Source organism: Desmodus rotundus, chromosome 7 (assembly GCF_022682495.2).
Source record: "Desmodus rotundus isolate HL8 chromosome 7, HLdesRot8A.1, whole genome shotgun sequence".
NCBI classification, from domain to species: domain Eukaryota; kingdom Metazoa; phylum Chordata; class Mammalia; order Chiroptera; family Phyllostomidae; genus Desmodus; species Desmodus rotundus.
The window spans coordinates 100,284,971-100,309,854 of NC_071393.1; the positions used below are offsets into that span (position 1 = coordinate 100,284,971).

A 24,884-nucleotide genomic window follows, 5' to 3' on the forward strand; every position below is an offset into this window, starting at 1 on the left:
CCAGACAAACGTTCTGACATAGGTCAGTGTTCCTTTGATGAGCCCAACCCCCACAGAGCTGGCAGGCAGATGCCATATCTGAGTCTCCACCAAGGTGGTCCACACTGTTGGCCTTGCCCTGATCATTCCCTGAGACTCCGCCCCACCAGACTTTCAGACCCACCCAGGCTGTTTCCATGGTCTTTTCTATACCAATGGCCTGCCTTGGCTCACACTTCAGACTTCCTAAAATCTCCCAAAAAGCAGTATTTGGCCTCAGCGTGCCCTGTATTTCTTGTGAAGTGGCCTCAGGCCAGCACTAGCAGCATCTGGATGTGGTTCACAGCTTGGCTTCTCCTGGGAAGCCACCTCCAAGACACCTCCAAGTCCCCACAAGTAGCAGCCATCTGCAGATTGTTTTGTAGCTCAAGCTGGTTGGCCCAGGCAGAACACAGGCAGCAATCGACCTTGGCCTGCACCTCCTGGGAGGCCCCAGAGTTAGTGTACCCGGTGGACAGCTTCATGTCATGTTGAAGCACCACCCAGCCACCTCTAGTATGACATACTCAAGGGGCAGACTCAGCAGGCACCAGAGCCTCACTGAAGTAAGACCTACTCCGTGGGCCCCTGCACAGCTGATCCTCCACAGTGATCACATATAGTCCCTGAAGCCAATCACCCTGGCGGGTAGATCCTTCTCGTTGATGTGCCAACAAGGCGGCTCATGAGCAATCAAGGCTCAACTACAACAGGAGGATATACACACAGGGAGGGGGGCACGCCTGGAGTGCCCAGCTTGGGTGACCAGGGAGGCTGTGCCAGTGGACCTTACAGGATGCCTGCTATGTTAGGCCACTTTAGCAAGCCCAGGAGGTGTGGCAGCTCTACCTAATGCATAGAAACAAACACAGGAAGGCTGCCGAAATGGGAGGCAAACACGCCCCAAATGAAAGAATAGAACAAAACTCCAGAAGAAAACTAAACAAAATGGAGACAAGCCATCTACTAGATGTAGAGTTAAAAGCACTGGTTACAATCATGCTCAATGAACTTAGAGCAGGGGTGTCAAACTCGTTTTCACCAGGGCCACGTCAGCCTTGAGGTTGCCTTCAAAGGTCCGAATGTAATTTTAGGACTTTATAAGTGTAACTACTCCTTAATAGTTAAGTGAGAGCTTGGTGCTGCCACCAGGTAGAAACAAGGTGCTGGGCTGGATAAAACAAGATGGAGGGGGCCCATGGGCCTTGGGTTTGCCACCTGTGACTTAGAGGAAGAGCAGTCGAACTTAGAACTTCAACAGCATAAAAAAAGAACATGGAGACCATAAAATAAGTCAGAGATGAAGGATACAATAACTGGAATGAATACCTTAGAGGAAACAAATAGTAGAGTAGATAAAGCCAAGAATCAAATCAGTGATTTGGAATATAAGGAAGCAGAAAACACCCAATCAGAAAAGCAAAAAGGAGACTACCAGACCACTTCAAGTGTACCAGTGTTCGCATCATAGGGGTGCCAGAAGGAGAAGAGAGCAAGAAATTGAAAACCTATTTGAAAGAATGATGACAGAAGACTCCCCTAACCTGGTGAAGGAAATAGACATACAAGTCCAGGAAACACAGAGAGTCCCAAACAAGGTAAAACCAAAGAGGCCCACTCCAAGACACATCACATTAAAATGCCAAAGGATAAAGACAAAGCAAGAATCTGAAAAGCAGCAAAAGAAAAGCAATTAGTTACCAACAAAGGCGTTTCCATCAGACTGTCAGTTGATTTCTCAACAGAAACTTTGCAGGTCAGGAGGGACTGGCAAGAAATATTCAAAGGAATGAAAAGCAGGGACCTACAGTCAAGATTACTGTACCCAGCAAAGCTATCATTTAGAATCAAAGGACACATAAAGAGCTCCCCAGACAAGAAAAAATCTAAGAGTTCATCACCATCAAACTAGTGTTACATGAAATGTTAAGGGGTCTTCTTTTTATAAGGAGAAAAAAACCCTAAAAATATGAACAATAAAATGGCAATAAATACATATCTATCAACAAATGAATCTTAAAAATCAAAATAAACAAAGAAGCAGAACAGAAATAGACTCATAGACACAGAGAACATTTTGACAGTTGCCAGATGGGCTGGGGGTTGGGAGGATGAGCAAAAAAGGTGTAAAAGGATTGAGAAGTACAAATTGGTAGTTCCACAGTAGTCATGGGGATGTGAAGTACAGCACAGGGAACATAGTCAATAGTATTCTAATAACTCTGTATGGTGTCAGATGGGTATGAGATTTATTGGGGTAATCACTTAGTAAGTTCTGTGTCTAATCACTGGGTGGACACCTGAAACTAATATATGTCAACTAACTATAATTGAAAAATAAAAAATGATTTAAATTTAAAAACGAAAATAAACAAGCAATCCATAGCCTGGAAGAAGAAGTGGCAAACTGTATATCTAATAAAGGACTTGTATCCAGAATCTGTAAAGAATTTGACAATTCAATAATAAAGACAGCCTACTTTTAAAAAGATGTACAAAAATCTTAGACCGGCACTTCACAAAGGAAGATATGTGAATGGCCAGCACACACAGGAAAAGGTGTTCAACACCACTAGTCATCAGAGAAATGCAAAGTAAAGCCACAGTGAGCTAGTACTGTACACCCATTACAATGGCTGCAGTGAGAAAGACTGGCATCATCAAATGTGGGTGAGTCTGCAAGCAACTCTTACATCGCTACTGAAAATACAACACAGTACATCTACTTTGGGCAAAGGTTTAGCAGTTCCACATAAAAATCAAACATACACCTACCCTTTGACTTAGAAATTCCACTCCTAAGAGAAATGCAACACATGTTCACAAAAAGAACGGGCACAGTAGCTTTCTTCATAATAGCTCCAGGATGGAAGCATCCCAGATGTGCATCAGTAGGAAAATGGATAAACAAATTGTGGGGTGTTCAGATGAGGAATGAGCCACCAATATATTCAAAAACATTGGATAAATCTCAAAAACATGCTGAGCAAAAGCAGCCAGACACAAGAGGACATTCTGTGTGATTCCATTTATAGAAATTCTAGAAAAGGCAAAACTAACCTAAGGTGGAAAAAACACACAGGAACAGTGGTTGTCTCTGGGGATGGGGAGGAGTGCCTGGGAGGGGACATGGAGGCACTCTCTGGGGACATGGGAGTGTTCTGAATCACACCAGGACTGTGGACTTCATGTGTGTACCCACTCATCAAATCGTACAGCCGAAGTTCGTGTGCATGTCAGGGTACGTACATTTTTCCTCACAAAAACTGCGCAAAGTAATTGAAGAGTAGGGAGAGGTAAAGGTGATGTAAGAATGGCAAGGGACATGGGGGTTCTATTCTGTTTACTTTATGTATGTTGGAATTTCTCCCATAATAAAAAGTTTTCAGAAGTGCTTATAAAATACCACAAGTGAATTGATTGGAAGGCTCATGGATTTTACTCATTGCAGTACTTTTCCTGGACAGTGTTCAATTGTCCACGTTAACGGAGCAGAGTACAGTGGTTTAAGATCTCAAGCTCTGGGACCATTTACGAGTTGTGTGGCTTTGAGGAAATTCTTTGATTTCCCCATAGTTCAGGTCCCTCATATGGGTTTATGAAGGTTAAATGAGATGACATATAGGTAAAGGGCTTTGCCAGTTTCTTGCTCAATAAATGTCAGTTGTATTAGTGGAGGGAAAATGTGGCAAAGATCACTTTTTTTAAAAAAAGAAATTTCTTATTTGGCTTTGAAAAGTCTTTTTCTGTTTAATTTGAGTGTGTCTGTCTCTGGTATTTGGGAATCAAGACAATGGGGTCACCCAGGAGAAGACTTGGCTGAGAAGAAATCAGAAGGTGATTCCTGCCCTGGTAATGAACTCTTCTACTTTATGTTTAACTTGAGAATTGACACCTAAACTCTATTTCCATGAGACTGTCTTCAAATTTGTAACATAAAGCTCATAAGCTGATAATGCATGCAATTCCAAAATCTTTTTTTCCCTTGTTTGTTTGCTTTTTGACCTTGAACTTTTTTTTCCCCTCCGTAGAGCACCTGTCCCTGGGAGGTTTTGCTTGGGCCAATATTTAAATTGGCTCTGTTTTCTGACTTCAAAACAGCTAGTGGTAGGGAGAGAAAGCTAAGATTTTTGTACCTAAAAATAGCGAAATAAATAATCCCCAGCTGGCTAATAAAAAAAACAAGTGTATAACCATGTTCAGGCTCAGGCCTGGAGTGTAGCCCCCCCCCCCCGCCCTTTTCTTTCCTTAGCAACTCGCACCTCCGTGCTTTCACATCATTGAATGCGCATCGCTCCTTCCTGGCTGGAATTCTCCCCCTTATTCATTCAGACACTTTTCTGTGCCCCACCGCGCTGGCCACTGGGGACGTGAGGGTGAGCACAGCCCTCTGAGTCCTATGGCTGCCAGACAGACACTTAGTCAACAATGAGTAACTTGTGGGGACACAGAGACGGTTGTCAGGGAAGGCCTCTCCAAGAGGTCAGGAGTGCAGACCCTGTCAGATGAGAAGGTCTCCACTGGTTTCTTTTTCTTGCTTTACATAGTGTTGGGTGTTGGTATCACTTTTCTGTAGAGACCTAAACAGAATCTGCCAGATAAGAGTTGTCTCTGACGGCTTACTTGTGGTGGCCATCTTTCCACATCCCTTCACAGGGCCCCTCTGTGCACCACAATATATTTAGCTTTAGGAAAGCAGATTTAGGCACATCTGCTCAGGGTCGAATTTCTCCACGCACCCCTCATGGGGTCGCAGAGAGATTCCCACGCCTCAGCTCTCCTGTGGCCTGGCCACGGTTCTCTCCTCCCTGCTCCCCTCCCCTGAGGACATGCTCACAGGCTCCGGTCTGCTCCCGGTGGGGCTCCCTCCTCGTCCTGAAATGTAAGGAGCGTCCTTTAAAGTGGAGGTTGGCCTTCCCACAGGTCTTCCCCGTGTCATCTTGTTTCTGGAAGCTTCAATGTGTCACACTCCTTTATCTCATGCTATTGTAGCACCTTTCGTTGCTTTTTCGTCTTTGTTCCTCTGCTACTTTTTAAAAATACAAGCATTTCTACTAATTAAGGTTGTAGATGATGCTTCTTCACATGTACATCCTATTTTCCATGTGTCTTCAGGATGATTTTTAATGGTTTGTCTCCCTTACATTCTGTTTTCTCCTGTTTGTGCTTCTGATATAGTTGGCTAATTTTAGTTTCATTTGAATAACTCAAATCCATACCTCATTACTGCACTTGATTTCTGTTTAAGTACTTGAATCAGTTTCATTTTAAAAAAAACCTTTTGTTTTAGGTTTTTGCAAATATTTGTCGAACACCCACCATTTCCTCATGTTGGGACTAGATTTTCTCACTGACTCAGAACCTTGCTTCCAGCCCTCGGCCTTCCTGCCCTCCCCTCTGGGCTTCTCTCCATCCTGCCCGCCGCTGTCCCCTCGCTCACGCAGCTTTCCCAGGCTACTCCGCCCCCGGAGCCCTCTGACCTGTGGGCACTTATCACCTCCATCGCTCACTCGGCAGTTAGTCACAAACCGCTATCTGACATGCACCGAATGCCTCGTGTCTCTTCCATGACTGGGAGAGTCTTGTCATTTCTGGGCCCTGTTATCACTTGCTGTTGTATCTTCTTCCTCTGGTGCTCAAATATTAGAATTTCTTAAAAAGATAATAGTTCCTTGCTTTCTGCTTCTCTGCTTTCGGCTTCAGGAACCTACTTTGGTCTTGAGTCCTCCGAGGAAAGTTAATTCCCTTTCTCAAAAAATATCAATCATGTAGCTTAATCTGCCTCATAAGGAGAGGATACGAATTTATAGATCTCTTGAAACGAACTGAGCTGACTGGCTTTCAGGAATTTGTAACCTCTTGGAGACAGAACTCAAACAATGAGTTATTAAACACCCCTCCTGTTTTTAAAAAACAGTTGCCCAACATATTGCAAAAGACTTTGCCCCAGGCGTTTACAGAACACAGCTTCTTAGCAGGATTTCTCAGAATAGAAATCAAGGGCAAAGTTTAGAATCAGATCTCTTAGGTTTAGAAATCATTTTTGTTTATAGAAAGCAACATAATTTGGTCTCAGGCGGTTCTGGGGACTAGAGGAAACATAGCTCACTCATGCTGTTTACCTAAACACACACACACACAATTAAAAAAAGCCCCACGACTCTAGAAGTTCCACATTCCACAGATTTGTCTCAACCTGTAAAGATGAAAGAAAACATCTGTCCAGTTATCTCTTTAAAGATCTTCGTAGGAGGAGTTCTGCGAATGCGAAAGGAGTCAAGTTCACAGTGTAGGCCTCTGTCCACAGCACCCTGAGATCTGGACAGGGCTTTTCGAGGAACTCAGCTCATCTTCCTGAGAGTACATAGAAGGCACGTACTCTTCATTGTGTGTTTGCTTTCAACAAAATTTATGAGAAAGCAAAAGGAAGTTTCTAAACTACTGACAGATGGCAAGCACTTGGAGCACTGATATGGGACTAAAACCCAGTCGGAAAGAAACATAACGTGTTTAGGGCAACACAGGCCTCTCTCGAGCACCTGAAACCGAAGCATTTCCAAACTTTCCACGGAGACACACAGGCTGCGTACACAGAATTATCGAGGGTTAGAAATGAAAGTCAGACTTGCGTGACAAAGAGGACCTCAACAGCCGTCTCCTATTTGATGCTTATCCTTCGCTCTTGTCTTTCCTGTCCAGGCCGTTTTTGAAGAGCTCGCTTACTTTTCCCCATCTTTGGTACAGATCAGCTGGTATTGTCACCTTCTGGTAAAGTGACGGCTTTTCAAATGCAGTTGAGCCTTGAACAATGCAGGTTTGAACTGCGTGGGTCTACTCGTTAGCGGGTTTTTCCAACTGACCTAAAACAGTTGACCTTTTTTATCCCTGAGTTTCACATTTGCATATTCAACCAACTGCAGATTGAAATACTTTCTTTTCTTAAAAATATTATTCCAAGAATTATTCCAAGGATTTACATTTCTTTTTTAAAAATTTTTCCATTACAGTTTGCATAGTGGTTAGACAGTTACATCCTTTACAAAGTGGTCACCCTGATATTTCCAGCACCCACCCAACACCATTCCTAGTTACTATAGCATCACTGACTGTATTCCCTAGGCTGTACTTTACATCCCTATGACTGTTCTGTAACTTCCCGTTTGTACTTCTTAATCCCTTCGCCTTTTTCACCCAGCCCCGCAACTCTCCTCCCCTCTGGCTACTATCAGCTGTTCTCTGTATCTGTGAGAATGTTTCTGTTCTGTTTGTTTATTTTGTTCTTTAGATTCCACATATAAGTGAAATCATATGGCGTTGTCTTTCTCAGTCTGACTGATTTCATTTAACATAATACCCTCTAGGTCCACCCATGCTGTTACAAATGGTAAAATTTCATTTTCTATGGCCAAGTAGTATTCGTGTATATATCTCTCACAGCTTTTTTTTTTTTAAGATTTTATTTATTTATTTTTAGAGAGAGGGGAAGGGAGGGGGAAAGAGAGAAGGAAAGATCAATGTGTGGTTGCCTCTTTTGTGGCCCTCACTGGGGACCTGGCCTGCAACCCAGGCATGTGCCCTGACTGGGAATTGAACTAGTGACCCTTTGGTTCACAGCTCATGCTCAATCCACTGAGTTACACCAGCCAGGGCTCTCACAGCTTTTTTATCCACTCGTCTACTGATGGGCACTTCAGTTGCTTTCGTATCTTGGCTATTGCAAATAATGCCGCAGTGAACATAGGGGTGCGTGTATCCTTTCTAATTAGTGGTTTGGGTTGCTTTGGATATATACTCTGAAGTGGAATTGCTGGGTCATAAGGTAGATCCATTTTTGATTTTTTGAGGAATCTCCATATTGTTCTCCACAGTGGCTGCACCGGTCTGCTTTCTCAGCAACAGTGCATGAGGGTTCCCTTTTCTTTACATTCTCAATAACACTTGTTTATATGTTGATGATGGCCATTCTGACAGGTGTAAGGTGATATCTCATTGTGGTTTTAATTTTCATTTCTCTGATGATTAGTGACGTTGAGTGTCTTTTCATGTCTGTTAGCTATCTGTATGTGTTCTTTGAAGAACTGTCGACTCATACCCTCTGCTCACTGTTTTAAGATTTTATTTATTTTTAGAAAGAGGGGAAGGGTGGGAGAAAGAGAGGGAGAGAAACATTGATCACTTGCCTCTGGCACGCCCCCAACTGGGGACCTGGCCCACAACCCAGGCATGTGCCCTGACTGGGAATCAAACTGGCAACCTTTCAGTTTGCAGGCCAGCACTCAGTCCACTGAGCTGCAGCAGCCATTGCCTCTGCCTACTTTTTAATTGGATTTTGTTTTTGGTGTTGAGTTGTTATGAGTTCTTTATAAATTTTGGATATTAACCCCTTATCAGATGTATCTTCTTCCATTAAGTAAGGTGTCTTTTTTTGTTTGTTTGATAGCTTCCTTCGCTGTGCAAAAACTTTTTAGATTGATGTAATTCCATTTATTTGTTTGTTTGTTTGTTTCCCTTGCTTGAGAAGATACATCAGAAACAAATATTGCTAAGAGAAATTTCAGAGATTTTACTGCCTGTAGGTCCTTTAGGATTTTTATGGTTTTACATCTAACATTTATTTAAGGCTTTAATCCATCTTGAGCTTATTCTTGTATATGGTATGAGAAAGTGGTCAGTTTTCTTTCTTTCTTTTTTTTTTTTATGTATCTGTTCAATTTTCCCAACACCATTTATTGAGTGGGCTGTCTTTACCCAATTGTATGGTCTTGCCTCCTTTGTCATGTACTGATGCACATATAGGCATGGGTTTATTGCTGAACTCTCCATTCTGTTCCATTAATCTATGTGGGTTTCTATGTCAGTACCATGCTGTTTTGATTACCATATTTTTGTAGTATAGTTTGATATCAGGTAGTATGTTAACTCCAACTTTGTTCTTCTTTCTCAAGATTGCTGTGGCTATTCGGGGTCCTTGCAGTTCCATATAAATATTTGGGTTATTCTAGTTCTGTGAAAAACACCATTGGTATTTTGATAGGAATTACATTGAATCTATAGATTTCTTTGAGTAGTATGGCCATTTTAATGATGTGAATTCTTCCTATCCCTGAGCATAGTATATACTTCCACTTATTTGTATTTTCTTCAATTTCTTTCTTCAGTACCTTATAATTTTCTGAGTACAGGTCTTTTAGTTCCTTGGTTAGATTTATTCCTAGGGGTTTTTTTTTTTATATGCAATTGTAAATGGGATTGTTTTCCTAGTCTCTTTTTCTGATAGTTCATTATTGGTGTATAAAAATGCAACTGGTTTCTACATATTTATTTTGTATCCTGCTACTATTCTGAATTTATATATCAGTTCTGGTAGTTTTCTGGTGGAATCTTTAGGATTCTCTCTACATATAGTATCATGTCACCTGCAAATAGTGACAGTTTTACTTACTCATTTCTAATTTAGATGTCTTTAATTTCTTCTTCATGCCTTCATGTGGCTAGAACTTTCTGAAAATACGGTTTGTAATTTGTGGTTGGTTGAATCCATGGATGCAGAGGGCTGACTATTGATCTGTGCCATTTATGTAAGGGACTTGAGCATCCTCTGATTTCTGTATCGATGAGATATGCCTGGGGAGGGTGTCCTGGAACCAGACCTGAGGTGTGACTGGTGGTTAAGTTTCTGGGGAGTCAAAAGTTTTATGTGGATTTTCAACTGTATAGAGGGTTGATGTCCCTAGCCCCCACGTTGTGCAAGGTCAACTGTATACCGTTGTGAGAAAATTACGTATATATTCATGATACTATGTCTCTTTTCCATTCTCACTGAACCTGTTGAACTAGTTTCACTCATCAATTTTTTTAAAAAAAGTCTTCTGTGTTACTGCAAGCACACCTTACTCGGGTACTTTGTGTATGAACCAGGAAAATTTTAAAAACAAACCAAAATTAGATACTGGGTAATTTTTAGATTGTCCTGCTATATAGCAGTGGTTTTTAATCCACCATTCCTATTCTGTTGACTTTGTGTTTATGCATTTATAAAGTACTTTCAAATCATGAAATCCTAAATTCTTGAGAATCAACATTTTGTTCAGAATTCCTCTCTCACAAAGTCAGCATCTTCACGAGTATATAGAAGGCTGGATCTAAAGCACAGGGACACCTTCGATACTCACCCGTGCAGCAAGAGGAGGTGTCGCATAAGATTCCCCTGCTATGACTTGGCTGGTTTAATAAGATTCGGGTTGACATCTTCGCAACTGCTTATGATTATCAGCACTGTGATTTGTGTACTGACCAGGGCCATGGGCTTGAGATTGATTTCCAAACTGAACTTATCTGTTCTTTTTCTCTTGTCCAGTCCCTCTTGTGACTAACACACATTTGCAGAATGGTGCAGCCTATGAGCATGAAACAGACTGCAAAGCCAGCTGAACCACAGGGGACTGAACTGTTGACCCTGGGCTCATTAGCTCCATTCTTAAACCAGGGCAGCCAGAGAGTCAGTCAATTAATGAGTCACTTGGTAGCAGGGGCCAGGCTCACATGCTGGTCCAGTCCAGACCCAGGAAAGCACACATATCCAAAGAGCACAGTGGCAGCTGTCAAGAGCAAGACTTGCGTCCTTCCATTGGGCCACAGTGACCATTCTTTTAGATGTGCAGCCTTTATTCTCCAATAGAAGAAAAAAGTATTCGCCACTTCTGTTCTTTCTAGTGTTTAAACATCTTGTATATTTAAAAACGTTAATCATACTGTGTTCTGTAGCTAAATTTTTGCTTTAGCATTAGGTTGCAATTCATTCGTTTTGTTGGTGCATTGGGATTTATTCACTGCTGCTATTTCATTCCGTTTTGCAGGTGTGCTAGAACCTACCCATTCTACAGTGCTGGACATTTGATTGCTTCCAGCCTGTTGCTGTCACGAGTAGCCCTGCTGTGCAGTCTCGTGCCCGGCCCCCCGTGTGCACATGCGGTGTCTCCGGGGTGTGTGCACACCGAGGAGTGCAGTTGCCGGGCTGCTGGAATTTTACTAGATGATGTCAAAGTGTTTCTGAAGTGCTCTTTTCCCACTTATATTTCCACCAACATGAAGTATTCCAAAGAGCCTAATTACTAGCAAGACCTGGTATCGTCAGACTGAAAATTTTACAAACATACTAGGTGTGCAACTGTATTTTAATCATCTTTAAAATTTGTTTTTTCCACATTTTCTAGACTACCAGTCGAACAGTTTTCCGTAGATTTTGTGGCTGTTCAGTTTTCCTCTCTTGTGGAGTCCCCATCCTGGCGTTTTGTCCACTTCTCACTGGGCCTGATCAGTTGGGCATGTGTGGGAGTTTATATCCTAGACGGGAATCCTTTGTCCATGATGTGTGGCAAATCCCTTCTCCCAATTTGATTTGCCTTTTTACACTTTGAAACCTATAGTTCTCATTTTAATGAGATTGCTTTTATGTGTGTTTATACCTTAATACACAAAATCTTTCCTCAGTGTCATATACATGCTCTTATGTCATCTTTTAAAAGTTTTAGTTTTACTCTTCTCACTGAAGTCTCGGGTCCATCTAGAATTGGTTTGGACTGCTACGTACCTGTGCGAGGGAGTGGTCCAGACTCATCTGTTTCATGAGGACGCTGCTGGCACCACGCGTTGGAAGTCCTTGTGTGTCTCATCCTGACTCCAGAGGCTGGCTCTCGGGAGTGAAGTTTCCATGCGTGTGCATGTTTGTTTCTGCAGTCTCTGTTTGGGCTCTGGCGATTTTATTGCTCTCTGTGCCAACATTACACTTTTAATGTAGTTTTACACTGACTTCTTGCTGTCTGCTAAGGCTACTACTCCCCTCACCTTCGCACTGTTTTGGTTATTGTTGGCTGTTTGCTCCCCTGGATTATACAAATGCTGTTTTCCAGTGTTCTTTCTCAGAGCTAATTGAATTTATAATTAGGTAAGAAAGACAGAAACAAGATTTAGATACTCTGATCAGTAAACCTTAGAGTAGATGTGTTTACTTGATTTTTACTTGATCATAACATTCACAAAATTTAGATTTGAGAATTTGTGCTCATAAAGTGTTTTCTTCTTTATTGTGCAGTATCTACAAACTGTATTAATACAGATAGGTCCAACCCATTTGGTTGGTTGTGCTGTTTTTATCACAAATTTAATTAACATTGAACTTGGACCACTTCCCTGAGCAGTGATACAGATAATGCCTGGCCAATGAAGCCACATGAGACTATAATTAGATCTCATGAAATAATGGTCTCAAATTATTTTAAGTGCTTGTAATTTTTAGTATATCCAGCTCATGCATAAGTATCAAAAGGGAAACTGAACTAGGGTATGTGTGTGCTGGTAACTGTTTACTAAGGGAACAGAGAATTTTAATGTATACATTCAGCCTGGGAAACTGTACTGTTTATTAAATAAAGTAGAGAAAGCAAGAGAGGAATCAGCACATGGGAAATAAGGTCACCAGATAAGGCTTTTTTTTTTTTTTTAACTGTTTCCTGTTCTGTGGCTCTGCAATCCACTGTTGAGAATTTCATTCCTCTAACCCAGACTGACAATTTCCCATTTCCTGTCACTCTCTCTGCTACCTCCCCCATTCTTTTTTTGTTTGTTTTTGTTCTCCTTGGTTCTTGAGCTGCCAAACCAAAGCAGTTCAAACACATAAACCCACAGTTAATTTGTTGAGGAGCACGGAGCTTTCGGTAAACAACTTCTTCCTGGATGTTACTGTGTAGAGAGGACTGGAACTTTATCAGCGGAGTGAGTGTACCATATCTGTTAGGTCTGCGCCCATATAGCCTATAGCAAGTCAAGTCATCCTCGCCTGTCTTCACAACTACATAGCTACAAAAAGAAGGAATGACTACAATAGCTGCAGAAACGTGTTATTCATGTTATTCGTTGGGGGGCAGGGGAGGAAAGCAGGATTTTAAAAAAATCGGCCTTGACATTTTTAGAGTAAAGCAGGGCATAGATGACAGCTGTGCTGGGTAAAGCTTTTAGGAGACACATCCAGGATCAGCGATGATACTATGTCACAAGCAGATGGATTCCAGAGAACCCTGTTCTCTTATTTTGTCAATTATCAGAGTGGAGAAAATGTTACCATGTTTTCAGTGATTAGTGGCAGAAACAGCAGCAGCCCTTTTCAGACCTACATACATGATAGAAACTGGGAAGGAACAGGACAGGGCTGCGTTCCAGAGGATCAAAAAAACTCTTGAGTTAAAAAAAGAAAAACCTAATGTTTTACTGGGAACTACCATATTTAATGTATCAACAGGTACAGTGTTGGATGCTTTAAACATTTTTTGTAACTCTGTAAGGTATTTCTCCAGATAAATGAAGAGTCAGGAACCCCAACTGATCTGATTTCACTTCATCACTAAGTACTAACTAATCAAAAGCACTTTACTAAGGCTTTTAACAACAAAAAAGGGACAAATACAGTCTGCCACATTGTTGATTTTTGGCCTAAGAGCAGGTCAAGAACAGCAAGTGGCTTCCTTTCAACAAAGTTCGTGTCTCTCGGGTAATGGATATGTTAAGTAAATAGTGAGAATCCTTTGATAATATGCACATATATCACATCACAAAGATATACTTAAAATATCTTACAATTTTGTCAATTATACCTCAGTAAAACTGGGGGGGGGGGGAGTTTGTGTCTCTAGGTCTCTGACTTTTGAAGTTCGTTGTTTGTACAAAAAATAATTTGTAGCAAGTTAAGATTGCTGATTAACTACATCAGGGGCTTCACCAGGTATCTAACCTGCTGATTTAAGAGAAGCGGAGTCCAAGGAACCTTGGTTTTTCCACATGGCGCTGAGTCACACAGAACGGAAGCCTGAACTGTATCTCTGGAGGCCCCAGCCAGTGTGCTTTCCACACGCTGATGCCGTCTCTGTAGAAAGACCACCACCAGTAGGCCTCCCTCAGGATTCATGGAGGGTTTTGTTTTCTAAATTACTTTTCCATCACAGATGACATACCATATGGATTTCAGGTGCACAGTATAGTGATTAGACATTTAGATACCTTACGAAGTGACCACCCTGATTAAGTCTAGTGCCCATCTAATACTATAGTTATTTCACAATTGTCCATATTCCCTATGCTATACTTTACATTCCTGTGACTATTTTTGTAAGTGGCAATTTGTACCTCTTAATCCCTTCACCTTTTTCACCCATCCCCTCAAAGCCCCTCCCATCTGGAGACCATCGATTTGTTCTCTTTATGAGTTTATCTGTTTTTGTCTGTTTAGACTCCACATAAGCAAAACCGTATGGTATTTGTCTTTTTTCACTTAGCATGTTTTAGCTCTATCCATGCTGTTGCAAATAGCCAGATTTCATTCTTTTTATGGCTGAGTAATAATCCATTGTTGTATGTGTACATCTTTATCCATTTATCTATTGATGGACACCTAGGTCACTTCCACATCTTGGCTATTATAAATGCTGCTGCAATGAACAGAGGGGTGCGTCTTTTCTTTTCGAATTTGTATTTTGGATTTCTTCAGATAAATACCCACAGTGGAACTGCTTGGTGACGTGCTAGTTCTGTTTTTTTTTTTTTGAGGAATGAAGGGGTTTTTTTAAACCAGACTGGATAGGGAGATAGAAATCTGGGTTCCACTTCCAGCTCTGCCTTGGCACTAATGAACTATAGCTCTGTGACCTTAAGTAGGTCACTTGGCCTCTCTGAGCCTTGTCTATAAAATGAGGTTGGATTATATGACTTTTTAGAAGAGCTAATGTATGTGAAAGCACTTAGCAGAACTTGTAATGTGTAGTTGCTGTGCAGAAAAAGACGTTCATTTCCTCTGTATCAAACTGGGCTAAGGCTATAAAAATTCTGAGTTGTAATGATTCCTTGATTTCCAAAGTAACCATCATTATATTCAATAAACAAATATATATTAAGTGATCCTAGGTAGAAACCATGAGGCTCAGAATACTCAATCATAATACGGATGATTGCCCTTAGGTTCCAAAAAGGACCAAACTCAGTTCAGGAGAAAGAAAATTTCTGGCTACAAAGAAACTTCGAAGTATTAATGGAAGAAAGAACATGAGCTATTTCTAAAATACTAGAAAGATGAGATTTGGACAGGGAGAGACTGGAAGAGGTTTGTGGATGACAATATGGGGATGGGCGAATGCAAAGTTTGTGTAGAAAATGTGATCTGTCCAGTGTGACTGGAAGGCAGGGCTGTTGGGAGATAAGGACAAAAATGGGAACTGGTAAACAGACCATAGGGGACCTCTGCGCACTTGACTGAGGACTCTGGCATTTATGCTGTAGACAAGCAGGAGTCATAGAGCCGAAATACAGGCAGCGCTGTGCTGGGGCCGAATTAATCTCAAAACCGCCGGGAGGTTAGTGGGGCAAACCAGCGGGAGACAGATCAGCAGAGGCTGTTCTGACTTTGGGGGGAGGCTGTGGGTTGTCTGCATAGTCTAAATGTAGTTTAGGGTTTTTAGCAATCCATTTGTACAAGTTGGTGATCTGTACTTAAGTTGACGAGACAGACAATATTACTTAAAACTTTTATTTTTAATGGAAAAGAGTTGTTTTGGAGTGAGGCCTGGTATGACCTGGCCTCCGACTACAAAGAAAAGCCATGGAGAACGTGGTCTGAGCTTTGCTTTATGAGGCTGCTGCATCGTGGCAGACACAGGACACAGACCTGAACTTCAGTGTAGGTGGAAAGACACAAGGTTGTGTGTGGGAAATCCATGAGGCCTGGCCTAATTAAAGGCATCAGGTAAAGGAGAAGGTTCAGGACTAATTCCACGTCTGAAGATGAAATGGTAGCAGTAACAGGGAGTAAATTAATAAATGTGTGTAGTGGTTTTTTAAACCAAGAGTCATTTTGCTGTTTTAAACAAATTCTGCCTGTAAATAATGTGTTTATCTGTCATATTTTCATTTATAATTACATTTCTAACATTTAAATATTATACAGTTCATTTTTTTAGTAGGAAAAATTAGAAATTCTCAATTTAAGGACAAATCTGTTGGGTTAGCCAAAGAGTCCACTTAGTTTTTTCCTTAAAATACACATTTTTCATTTTCACCAATAACTTTATTGATTTGGATATTTTTGAATATGTCAGCTACCTCCCATGTGGTATAACATTGATTGTTCTCAATTAATGTCTCACTTTGAATTGCTATCAACTTCAGCTGGTCTACCCAGCCGTGGAGCATCGTCCAGTGAGAAATCTCCAGCACGATATTTCCCAGACCACTTTCGACACATTCGATCAGTCACAGCACCTTCTCCGTATACTGCAAAACTTTTTTTTTTTTGCGCTTTTACCCTTCTTGAAATGAAGCATAATATGCTGAAAATGTTATTTTCCTCCACCTTCAATATTAAAATGGCTACACGAAAATTCACTGATTTTGATAATTTTTTAAAAATGCAAGCTGATATGACAGATATCACAATACAGTAACAAAATTGTTTCAAATTAAGTTAAAGACAAGTAAGCCCTACTAGAGTCTTCTCACGGAAAAAACCAAACAAATTATTTGGCCAGCCCACTATCTTATAACATTTTAGAATAGAAAATTGTTTCTCGTAACACAAGATGTAGGCAAAGCACTTCCAGAAGGCAAAAGTTCATTTCTACGAAGTTAATGCTATGTAAACCATAAAAACAAGAAGTACGTAGAGAAACATTAAATAAAGATTCTGCTTTTATTTAAAATAAAATGCATTTATACAGTCTTTAAACCATGGATTATTGGACAATACTGGTAATCCACCCCTCCCTGGCACCCTTATGGGCTGTGTGAGCTAGGAAGTTTTTGACTAGCACCAATGCAGATTGTAACAGCGCAAGAGACTAGAAGATGGCCAATCCAGGCAGTAGAGTTAAGGACATTGTGGCAAATCACAACTAAACTGAAGTCATTCTTAATTTAGCAGATATTAAAACTGCACATTAATTATAGATTTAAAAGCATTTAATTAATGTAAAGATGCTACGTATTTAGGCTGTTTGCTAGTTGTGAGTAATTTCTTTAAAAACTGTACAATTTTATAAAATTTGTGTTTGTACATTAGTTACACAAAATGCATACTTCATAGACCTTTACTTCATACTGTAATGCAAAAGTTGCATATTTTAGGCAGACAGTGAATATGCTGGTGAATACTAAGTGTTGTAATACAATATAGTGTAAAAATAAAAATACAAGACAATATACATACATGCTTATTCAAGGACAAAAACAAATAAACCAAGTGTAACAGACTAACAGAATTTTCCTTCAAGGTTAAAACAATTACATTATTAAACATTGAGGCATCTTTTGTAGGCCATATTTATTGGGGTGGGGGTTCAAATGTCTACCAGAGTTAAGTAGGATGTATTTAAAAACACAAGGTCAAATTAAACATACATTAAAATACATGCATTAAACATGATAAATAGACTTCATATAGTTTAAGCCCTGGATAGCTATAAAATAGATGGCTTGAGTTTCTTAGTTTGGCTATCTTAAATCAGTGATTTCTTATCCCTGATTTGCCCACTACTTCAGTTTTCAAATCTTGGCCCTAAGGAATGTGCGCCACATTCAAGTTCATATACTGTATCGTAATAGCAGAGTAATAGTCGTGCTTGTTAGTGCACATATTAACTGGTCTGGTAAGGCAAAAAAGTTTTCATGATAAAATGATGAATTTCAAGCTTACTTTATTAAGCAGCATATAAGACACAACAGCTTTTAAAGTTAAATATTGTTATGGCCATGGAGTTTCATTACACAGTACTTCTATTCACACCCAACCACTGGTAAGTTTATAGAACATCTCTTCATCTAAACTCTCATTTTGGTCTTTTGCCCGTGTTGAGAGAAATATGTAGCCACCAATGAATTCATGAACCACTTTGCAGTCTACTTCAGTACAAATGAAGGACAATCGTACTTCATCTGCGAACTCTACAGTGACCTGGAACAAAGACAGAAAACTGTTAAGTCCCAGGAAAACTCCAGATGGGTGGGTCCAAGCGAAGCTGCAGTGCTATTTAAATTCTGCCCAATCACAAAATACTTGATCCTCAAATATTCTTTTTTAATCCTAAATCTAATAAAGCTCAAGTCCAAAAGAAAAGTCAAAATTACCAGCCCCTCCCCCACTCGTTTTTAGTTTTCTTGTTCTAAAAAGGAAGACAAGAGGTTTAGGTCATTAAGTTCCCAAATGGTCTCTGGTGATTCAATTAATGAGAATATTCCTCCTCAAGTCCTGGGAGAAAACCTACTTCCTGTGTTTAATTTACTACTTGCTTTAGATATTTAACCTTTAGGTATCATGTTTAAATATTTCAGAAATACGAGATTCTAATGAAGTAACAGGAATTGATACAACAAACCTAGTGATCTTAAAACACATGAGTAATTAGTAAGACTGTTTATTTTAAATGATATTCATGTACTCCAAGGCTACGGGCAGCATGATAAGCAGTAGCGTCAGGCTTTAGAGCCTTAAACATCTCAGTTTGAATCAATTCTGTTACTATGTGTGTGACCTTGGACGACGACAGCCCTTAGGCCTCTACATTTCAGTGTCCTCATTTGTAGAGTAGGGGTAATCCATCTACCTCACACAGCTGTGGTCAGGTTTAGAAGTAGGGTTCAAATGTAAAACATCTACTATCATGCCTGGCACGAAGTAGGCATTCAACAAATAGGAGCTGTTACTGTGAGTGAAAGGGATTTATCTATTATTGAAAAACAACAATATGCTAAGTATATCATTATGTTCTTACATTTTTTTTTTTTTAAGTTAAGGGATTTTTTGTCAATTGATTTTAGAGGGAGAGAGGGAGGGAGAGAAGGAGGAGAGACAGACTGATTTGCTGTCCCACCCAGCTATGCATTCACTGGTTGATTCTTGTACTTGCTCTGACCAGGGATGCGACTTTGGCCATCAGGACAACGCTCCAACAACAGAGCCACCCCGCCAGGGCTGTTCTTAGAATTTTAGTAATTCTAATACTTAGAATTTCTAAGTAGGAAATGAGTACCTAACCATGTTTTATACTTTAAGAGGTAATGGTACAAATAATCTTCAGAATTTATAGGGATTTTGATTCTTAATTTACTAATTTTTAACAGCATTCAAGTAATATTGCTACAGCTTACCATTTTTATTTCCCAGTTTACATTCCACTGTTTCATGTTACTGAAACGCCATGTTTTGATTGCGTCTCCTGTGCTGGCGTCCATCCTGATCAGTCTGTTGTATGCAATTCCAATAAGTTCTTCTTTTTTGCCCCCTTGGAACCTGTAGCATTAAAAACATAGTAAATAAATGTTTAAAAACATCTTAGGGGTGGGGGGACATGTTGGTCTATTTTTTCTTTAAGAGATGTGCTCTTTAGCTCTAAAAGAAAGTGCTAGTCTTACTCGTACAAGTAAAAATAGAAATGCATTCATTTTGAATTTTTAATGTATAGAAAATACTTTCCAACAATCTTTAAGTATTACTGTGAAATAGGTTAATGGGTCTCAATTAGTAGCTTTAAATGTTTAATTTTTAATTACATGAAGTAGATTAAGGAGTAAGGCACAGATTAAGGTTTACATATAGGTACTTAATATTGCACTGACCTTGCAATAAAGTGTGTGATGCCGAATTCTGGTAAGGACTGCCAAGCTTGAATAAATCTCATCTTGGCCTCAATTAGGCTCATCTGAGCTACATTCTGATGGGCCTCCAAAATTCTTGCTGTTATCTAAATATGATTGAACAGCAACATCATTTTTACCAAGATACATTATTCTTTCATGGTAGACTCAAGACAAAAGATTGAAAAATTGAGTTATATGTCCCACCCCCAAATCATATGTTGCAAGAGTTGGAATTAGAAAGTTACATTTGGGAATTTTAGTAAAATGACCTCTCAAAATAAACCTTTATGTATTTCTTAATTTCAGTTTCCATATATCAAGAAACAAAAAGTACTATTGGGAGTACACAGCTGCCATTCTTGCCACATATTTCAAGTACACTCATCTATGATACTGCTATTATAAAACAGCATGTTCTAATCCTCATATACATGGTATGTTTTAAATTTAGCACCACGATATATATGATCAAAATGAGGACCTAGAAAATAAGTTTCTAGCAGAAATATTTATTACCATAATAATTTTAAAATTTTTCTAAGGGAATCATTAGAAAAGTTAAATTTTAATTTAAATTATACTCACTTTGGGAAGGCTACTCCCACAAGGAGTGGAAGGAAATTAATCCGTGAGAGGAGATTGTAGCTAGGGCTTTAAAATGTTTTATTTATCTCCTTTCTTTTTTGGTAAATATGGAGAACTTACCAAATCTCTTATATAGCCTGGCTGCAGATGGCAATGCGAGGAAAAGAAAAGGAAGCAGAAAGAAAAAAAAGGCAATCAGAAAAAAATGGCAATGAAGCAAAGAAAAAGTTGTGGTAACCTGCAAACCAAAATTCCAGCCAAAAACCATGCAAAAAATTACTTCAGGTGGAAACCAAGCAAAGTAAATGCAAGCATGAAAATGAAAATGAGGAAGCAGTGATTATTTCCATTTAGAATATTCAGAAAACACTCCACATCGTTTTAGATTGTTAAATGTTACTCAAATTAAGGGTAGAACCTTGAGGGAGGAAATAAAAAGAGCAAATACCCCCTTTCCCCTTCATGTACCAGTTCTTTCTGATTAGGGTAAAGCTAATTATTTTAGTAGCAAAGTCAAATTTAATATTTAAAAGCCTTCAATATTATCTCAGATTGAGTCAGATAAATACGATTCATGCACTGCTTTTCAGAAATAGGTTGAAGGCATAAAATAAGTGCAATGACCATACTGTTTCTTTTAATTATACAAGAAAAGCAAACCCCTTAATTACCATCTGTTTTTTGCATCCTTTTTCCTGGAAGGGAAAATAGAGAGATGCCATATACTACACTAGGACTGGTGGCTATAAACATACTAGTCCATTTCAATTTGGATTAACAGATTAACATGGAACAACTCTTTAAAATGTAAAATCCAGTTTGGGGGTCATATTCATGAAGATGTCCATAGCAAGTTTAATTAGTTTAAGATGGAGCTTGGAGGAATTCAAGTAGATTTAAATATGACAAAAGCTGTACCGATGGACCCCAAAGGAAAACAATGCACTCATGCCCTGGCAGGGACAAACGGCCCCAGGCCTGCACACCTTCCTGATGGACTCCTGAATGTGCCACTGGGTTCCGCAGGTAACAATTACTGCGCACTGTGGCCAACAACCAGTACAGCACCTGACACACAACAGCAACTGAACTCTCCCCAGTCCGCAATTACTAGGTGTGAGGACAAGGAGTCTACCTTCTGGGAAGATCTGTAAATCTAATTAGGGAAAGGAGGATTAAAAAAGAATGTGCATTTGATGAGACATCGCTGTGGCAGACAGTCCCCACGGACCACACACCTGCTGCCATCCTGCCAGTTCAGGACGGGCAAACATTCCCCGTCTTTGTCCTCAAGCGAACGTTCAGTTAACAATTTAGTTGAGAACTCTGTAAAGTGAAAACTACCACTTTGAAAGTTTCTGAACTTTCTATGACAGCTAAACCAACATTTAGCTGTTTCCACAGTTATAGTTTAATATTTTTTTTCCTGACACTTGATAGTGAAAGATTGCTAAGATTTGAATTTATTCATTGCCTTTGAAGGCATATGAATTCTTTTTTTTTCCAAATCTTTAAATGAAATTACTAAGAATAAAACTAAATAAATTAGTATTTGATTCACTTTGCTTTTTAACTTACAATCTACATTCCACAAAGCCCCCCAGGGCAGCATTTCCTTCATTCCTTACTACTCCCACATTGTGTGACAGCGGGGTAAATAATTTCCATGCAGCTTACACAGCCTCAGAAACTTAAACACCACTACTTGGTGATTGATTCTGAACACTTTAAACTTCTAGTTAAGTGATGTCAGACTCATATGATAAGCATTATATCTAAAGTTAAGGATTACTAAGTGTCCTGGGTATTTCACTGGGCCTTTTCAATGTTTTAAAACTAATATTTAAAGATCAAAATGAAACTAGATGAAAATATAATATTTATTTTAAAGGTCTTCTCTCCGCCCCACCCCCCAAACTGAAGCCTTTTCCTTTTATGGCAGGATGTTTTGTGTAGCCGATACCCGGGGTTATCCAAGTGAAATTCCCCTGCAAAAAACCTTTTATGTTGTACCGAAGAACCATTTTCCTACATAGCTATCCTTTTATAGTATTAATGTCCAGGAAAGGAATTCTAAACAGAGTGAACAAAAGCAGTGAATTTCAATGAGAATTTACCAAATTTTGTCATATTATGCATATCTTGGTTAGGTTTTGACTGTTAAATGTTAAGAAAAGATAATGTTAAAATGTAGGCTATATCTACCTTTGCAAAATTTATTTCCAAAGCTGGAAAAGTGCATTTCAACCGCAAGGAGAGTCAATATAGATTTTTTGGGCAAGTGAATAAAACTGTATGAGTGAAGGAACACAAAGCATTAAGACCACATTTAACTCCCTGAATGAATATCCTGTTAACAGAATGGTTTTACTCAAGTTGTTTAGAATAAATATACTCCCAACTATTCTACTTCATTATCTATCCTATTAAAATGATAAAGGTTTTTTTTTTTAAATAAATGGCCGATTTAAACTGACTGAAGGATATTATTTCTGATTTTACATTCGAATCACCTGATATGAAATTAAGACTATGAATTAAGACTAAAAAGTTTTAAAGGGAGGAACCTAAATTTAAAATGTGTACAAAATTGTAAAATAAACCCACAAAAAATAGTAGATGAAATACAGTGAGTCAAGTACCTGCTTGTTCTTGTACTTTTTTAGATAGCGAGGGGACACCAAACATTCAGGATTTATATCAGTTGTGATCTGCTCTGGTATTAACTGAGGATCTGGGTTTAAATGCTGCATCTTCAGAAAGGAAAGAATATTCTGAACTTCTAGGTTGTAGGAACTGTCCGCCATGGTCTTGCCCTTGGAGGCTAATCTGCAGGCTGCCATCCAGTGGGCATACTGTTTTTCCTGTTGAAAAGAAACACTGAGGTATGAACTGAATCACATGATGGGTCTTTGAGTATAAAATATAAGGATGACTGTCTTAATTCCCTAAGGGATTAAAGAAAACTGAAGTTTACCCCTCCCCCACATCTGAGGTCTACTTTTAACTGGAAAACTTACATTGTCACAGCGAAGCCAGATTTCATTCATGCCCTCTGCAACTGGAATCAGGAGTTTAATGTTAAATTTTTGGCCTGAAATGTTTACATCTGGAGTGACTTCACATCCTGTAATAAAAAATCAATTGTTAAAATAGACAAATTTACTTTTAAGAAATCCCAAGCCAATAAAGAGATGCCTCATTTTCTTTATGCCCAGGAATTTTGTTTGGTGGGGAGCAAAGGGTCAGAGAGATCTACTGGAGAGGAGAGGTGACTAATGGCACAGAGGCTGTGGCCCTTGCAATTCACAAAACTTGACTAAGTGAAGGAAAGGGTCCTGTTAAAAAGACATTACCAAAACCACAACTTGCGCCCCAACAAGTTTTGAAATGTACTGCTTTAATATTATTCAGATCTTTGACTCTTAAGTTATTTGGGATTTTTACGTTTCTAAGTGTATAAGGATTTAAAAATATCTTTCTATTAATCAAATTCTAACTTGTGTGTTTTGGTTAGAATAAATGGCTTTTATTATGCCTTAAAAAAGTGTGTGAGGAGGATTAGCTAGTTTGCAAGAGTCCTATAAGGGAGCGTCTTCAGAGCTCTGTAATCAACTCTGTTAAGCATTAGCTGGTATGGCTCAGTGTGCTGAGTGCCAGCCTGTGAACCAAAAGGTCACTGGTTCAATTCCTAGTCAGAGCACATGCCTGGGTTGGGGGCCTGTAAGAGGCAGCCAACTGATGTTTCTTTCCCTCTCTTTCTCTCTCCCTTCCCCTCTCTGTAAAAATAAATAAATAAAATCTTTTTTTTTTTTTTAAAAAAGAAGGCATTAGCTGGTAGCTTTCCAGAAGAAAACACAGATTTATTGAGCATATACCCAGTTATATAATCAGGCAATGGTTTATGCAGTAACCAGGATAATAAAATGGAGAAGAGCTTTGCCATCAGACAGATTTGGGTTCCAGACTTTTCCCTACCACTTAATAATTATGCCCAATTTATTTAACATTGCTAAACCAAAATTTCCAAACCTTAAACTCTACCCACAGGCATGCAATAAGGATAAATAAGATAATGTACATGTCAAAGCTCGCTGAAGGGTATTCCAACTGTTTATACTTAGTTCATGTCACCCTCAATGTGTCTTAAGATCATCCAGGAGGCTCTATGATGAAAAATGTGAACTGGGAGCAGGGCTTGCCACTGCTTTGCTCTTTGCACTGGAGCTACTTCTCTTGGTACAAAGAAAAAATAACCTCTCTATGTCTACCACAGAAGAACAAATGTTAAAACTGTCATTTTTTCCTTCACATAGAAACACCATTTTAGAAAAACGGGATACTCCACGCCTCTCCAGAAGCAACTCCTAACATTTGGAGTACTTTCTCCCCGTCTTTACTTTTTAAAAATATTTACTACATATAAATAGCTACAGCATTTAACTCCCTCTGTACAAGTATTAGAAACTCTGAGGAAGTTCTGTGGCAATGTGTTAACATGCAAAGTTAAAACAAAGATGTTTGAAGATAAACATCTTATGAAAAATTCCATTAATTAGGCCTTTTAAAAAGTAAAATGCCAAGAAAATTGAAAAGGGAGCAATAAAGGGAGT

General features: G+C 39.3%; 1 protein-coding gene across 8 annotated transcripts in view; it reads right to left on the reverse strand.

Annotated features, from left to right (window-relative positions):
* Positions 1-16,724: 16,724 nt before the first annotated feature.
* Positions 16,725-24,884, reverse strand: part of FERMT2 (FERM domain containing kindlin 2) — an 80,121-nt gene continuing 71,961 nt past the window's right edge. For 4 of the 8 annotated variants that reach the window (XM_045201321.3, XM_045201320.3, XM_045201319.3 and 1 more), the window contains 7 exons: positions 23,292-23,398; positions 22,914-23,135; positions 20,943-20,966; positions 20,392-20,412; positions 19,666-19,790; positions 19,198-19,339; positions 16,725-18,004 (listed from right to left, as the gene is read on the reverse strand). In XM_045201321.3, coding sequence (XP_045057256.1) covers positions 17,831-18,004; positions 19,198-19,339; positions 19,666-19,790; positions 20,392-20,412; positions 20,943-20,966; positions 22,914-23,135; positions 23,292-23,398 — 815 coding nt within the window. In that variant the 3' untranslated portion in view covers positions 16,725-17,830. The remainder of the gene's footprint in view (positions 18,005-19,197; positions 19,340-19,665; positions 19,791-20,391; positions 20,413-20,942; positions 20,967-22,913; positions 23,136-23,291; positions 23,399-24,884) is intronic. The other 4 variants (XM_045201322.3, XM_045201325.3, XM_045201324.3 and 1 more) reach the window with 2 other exon arrangements.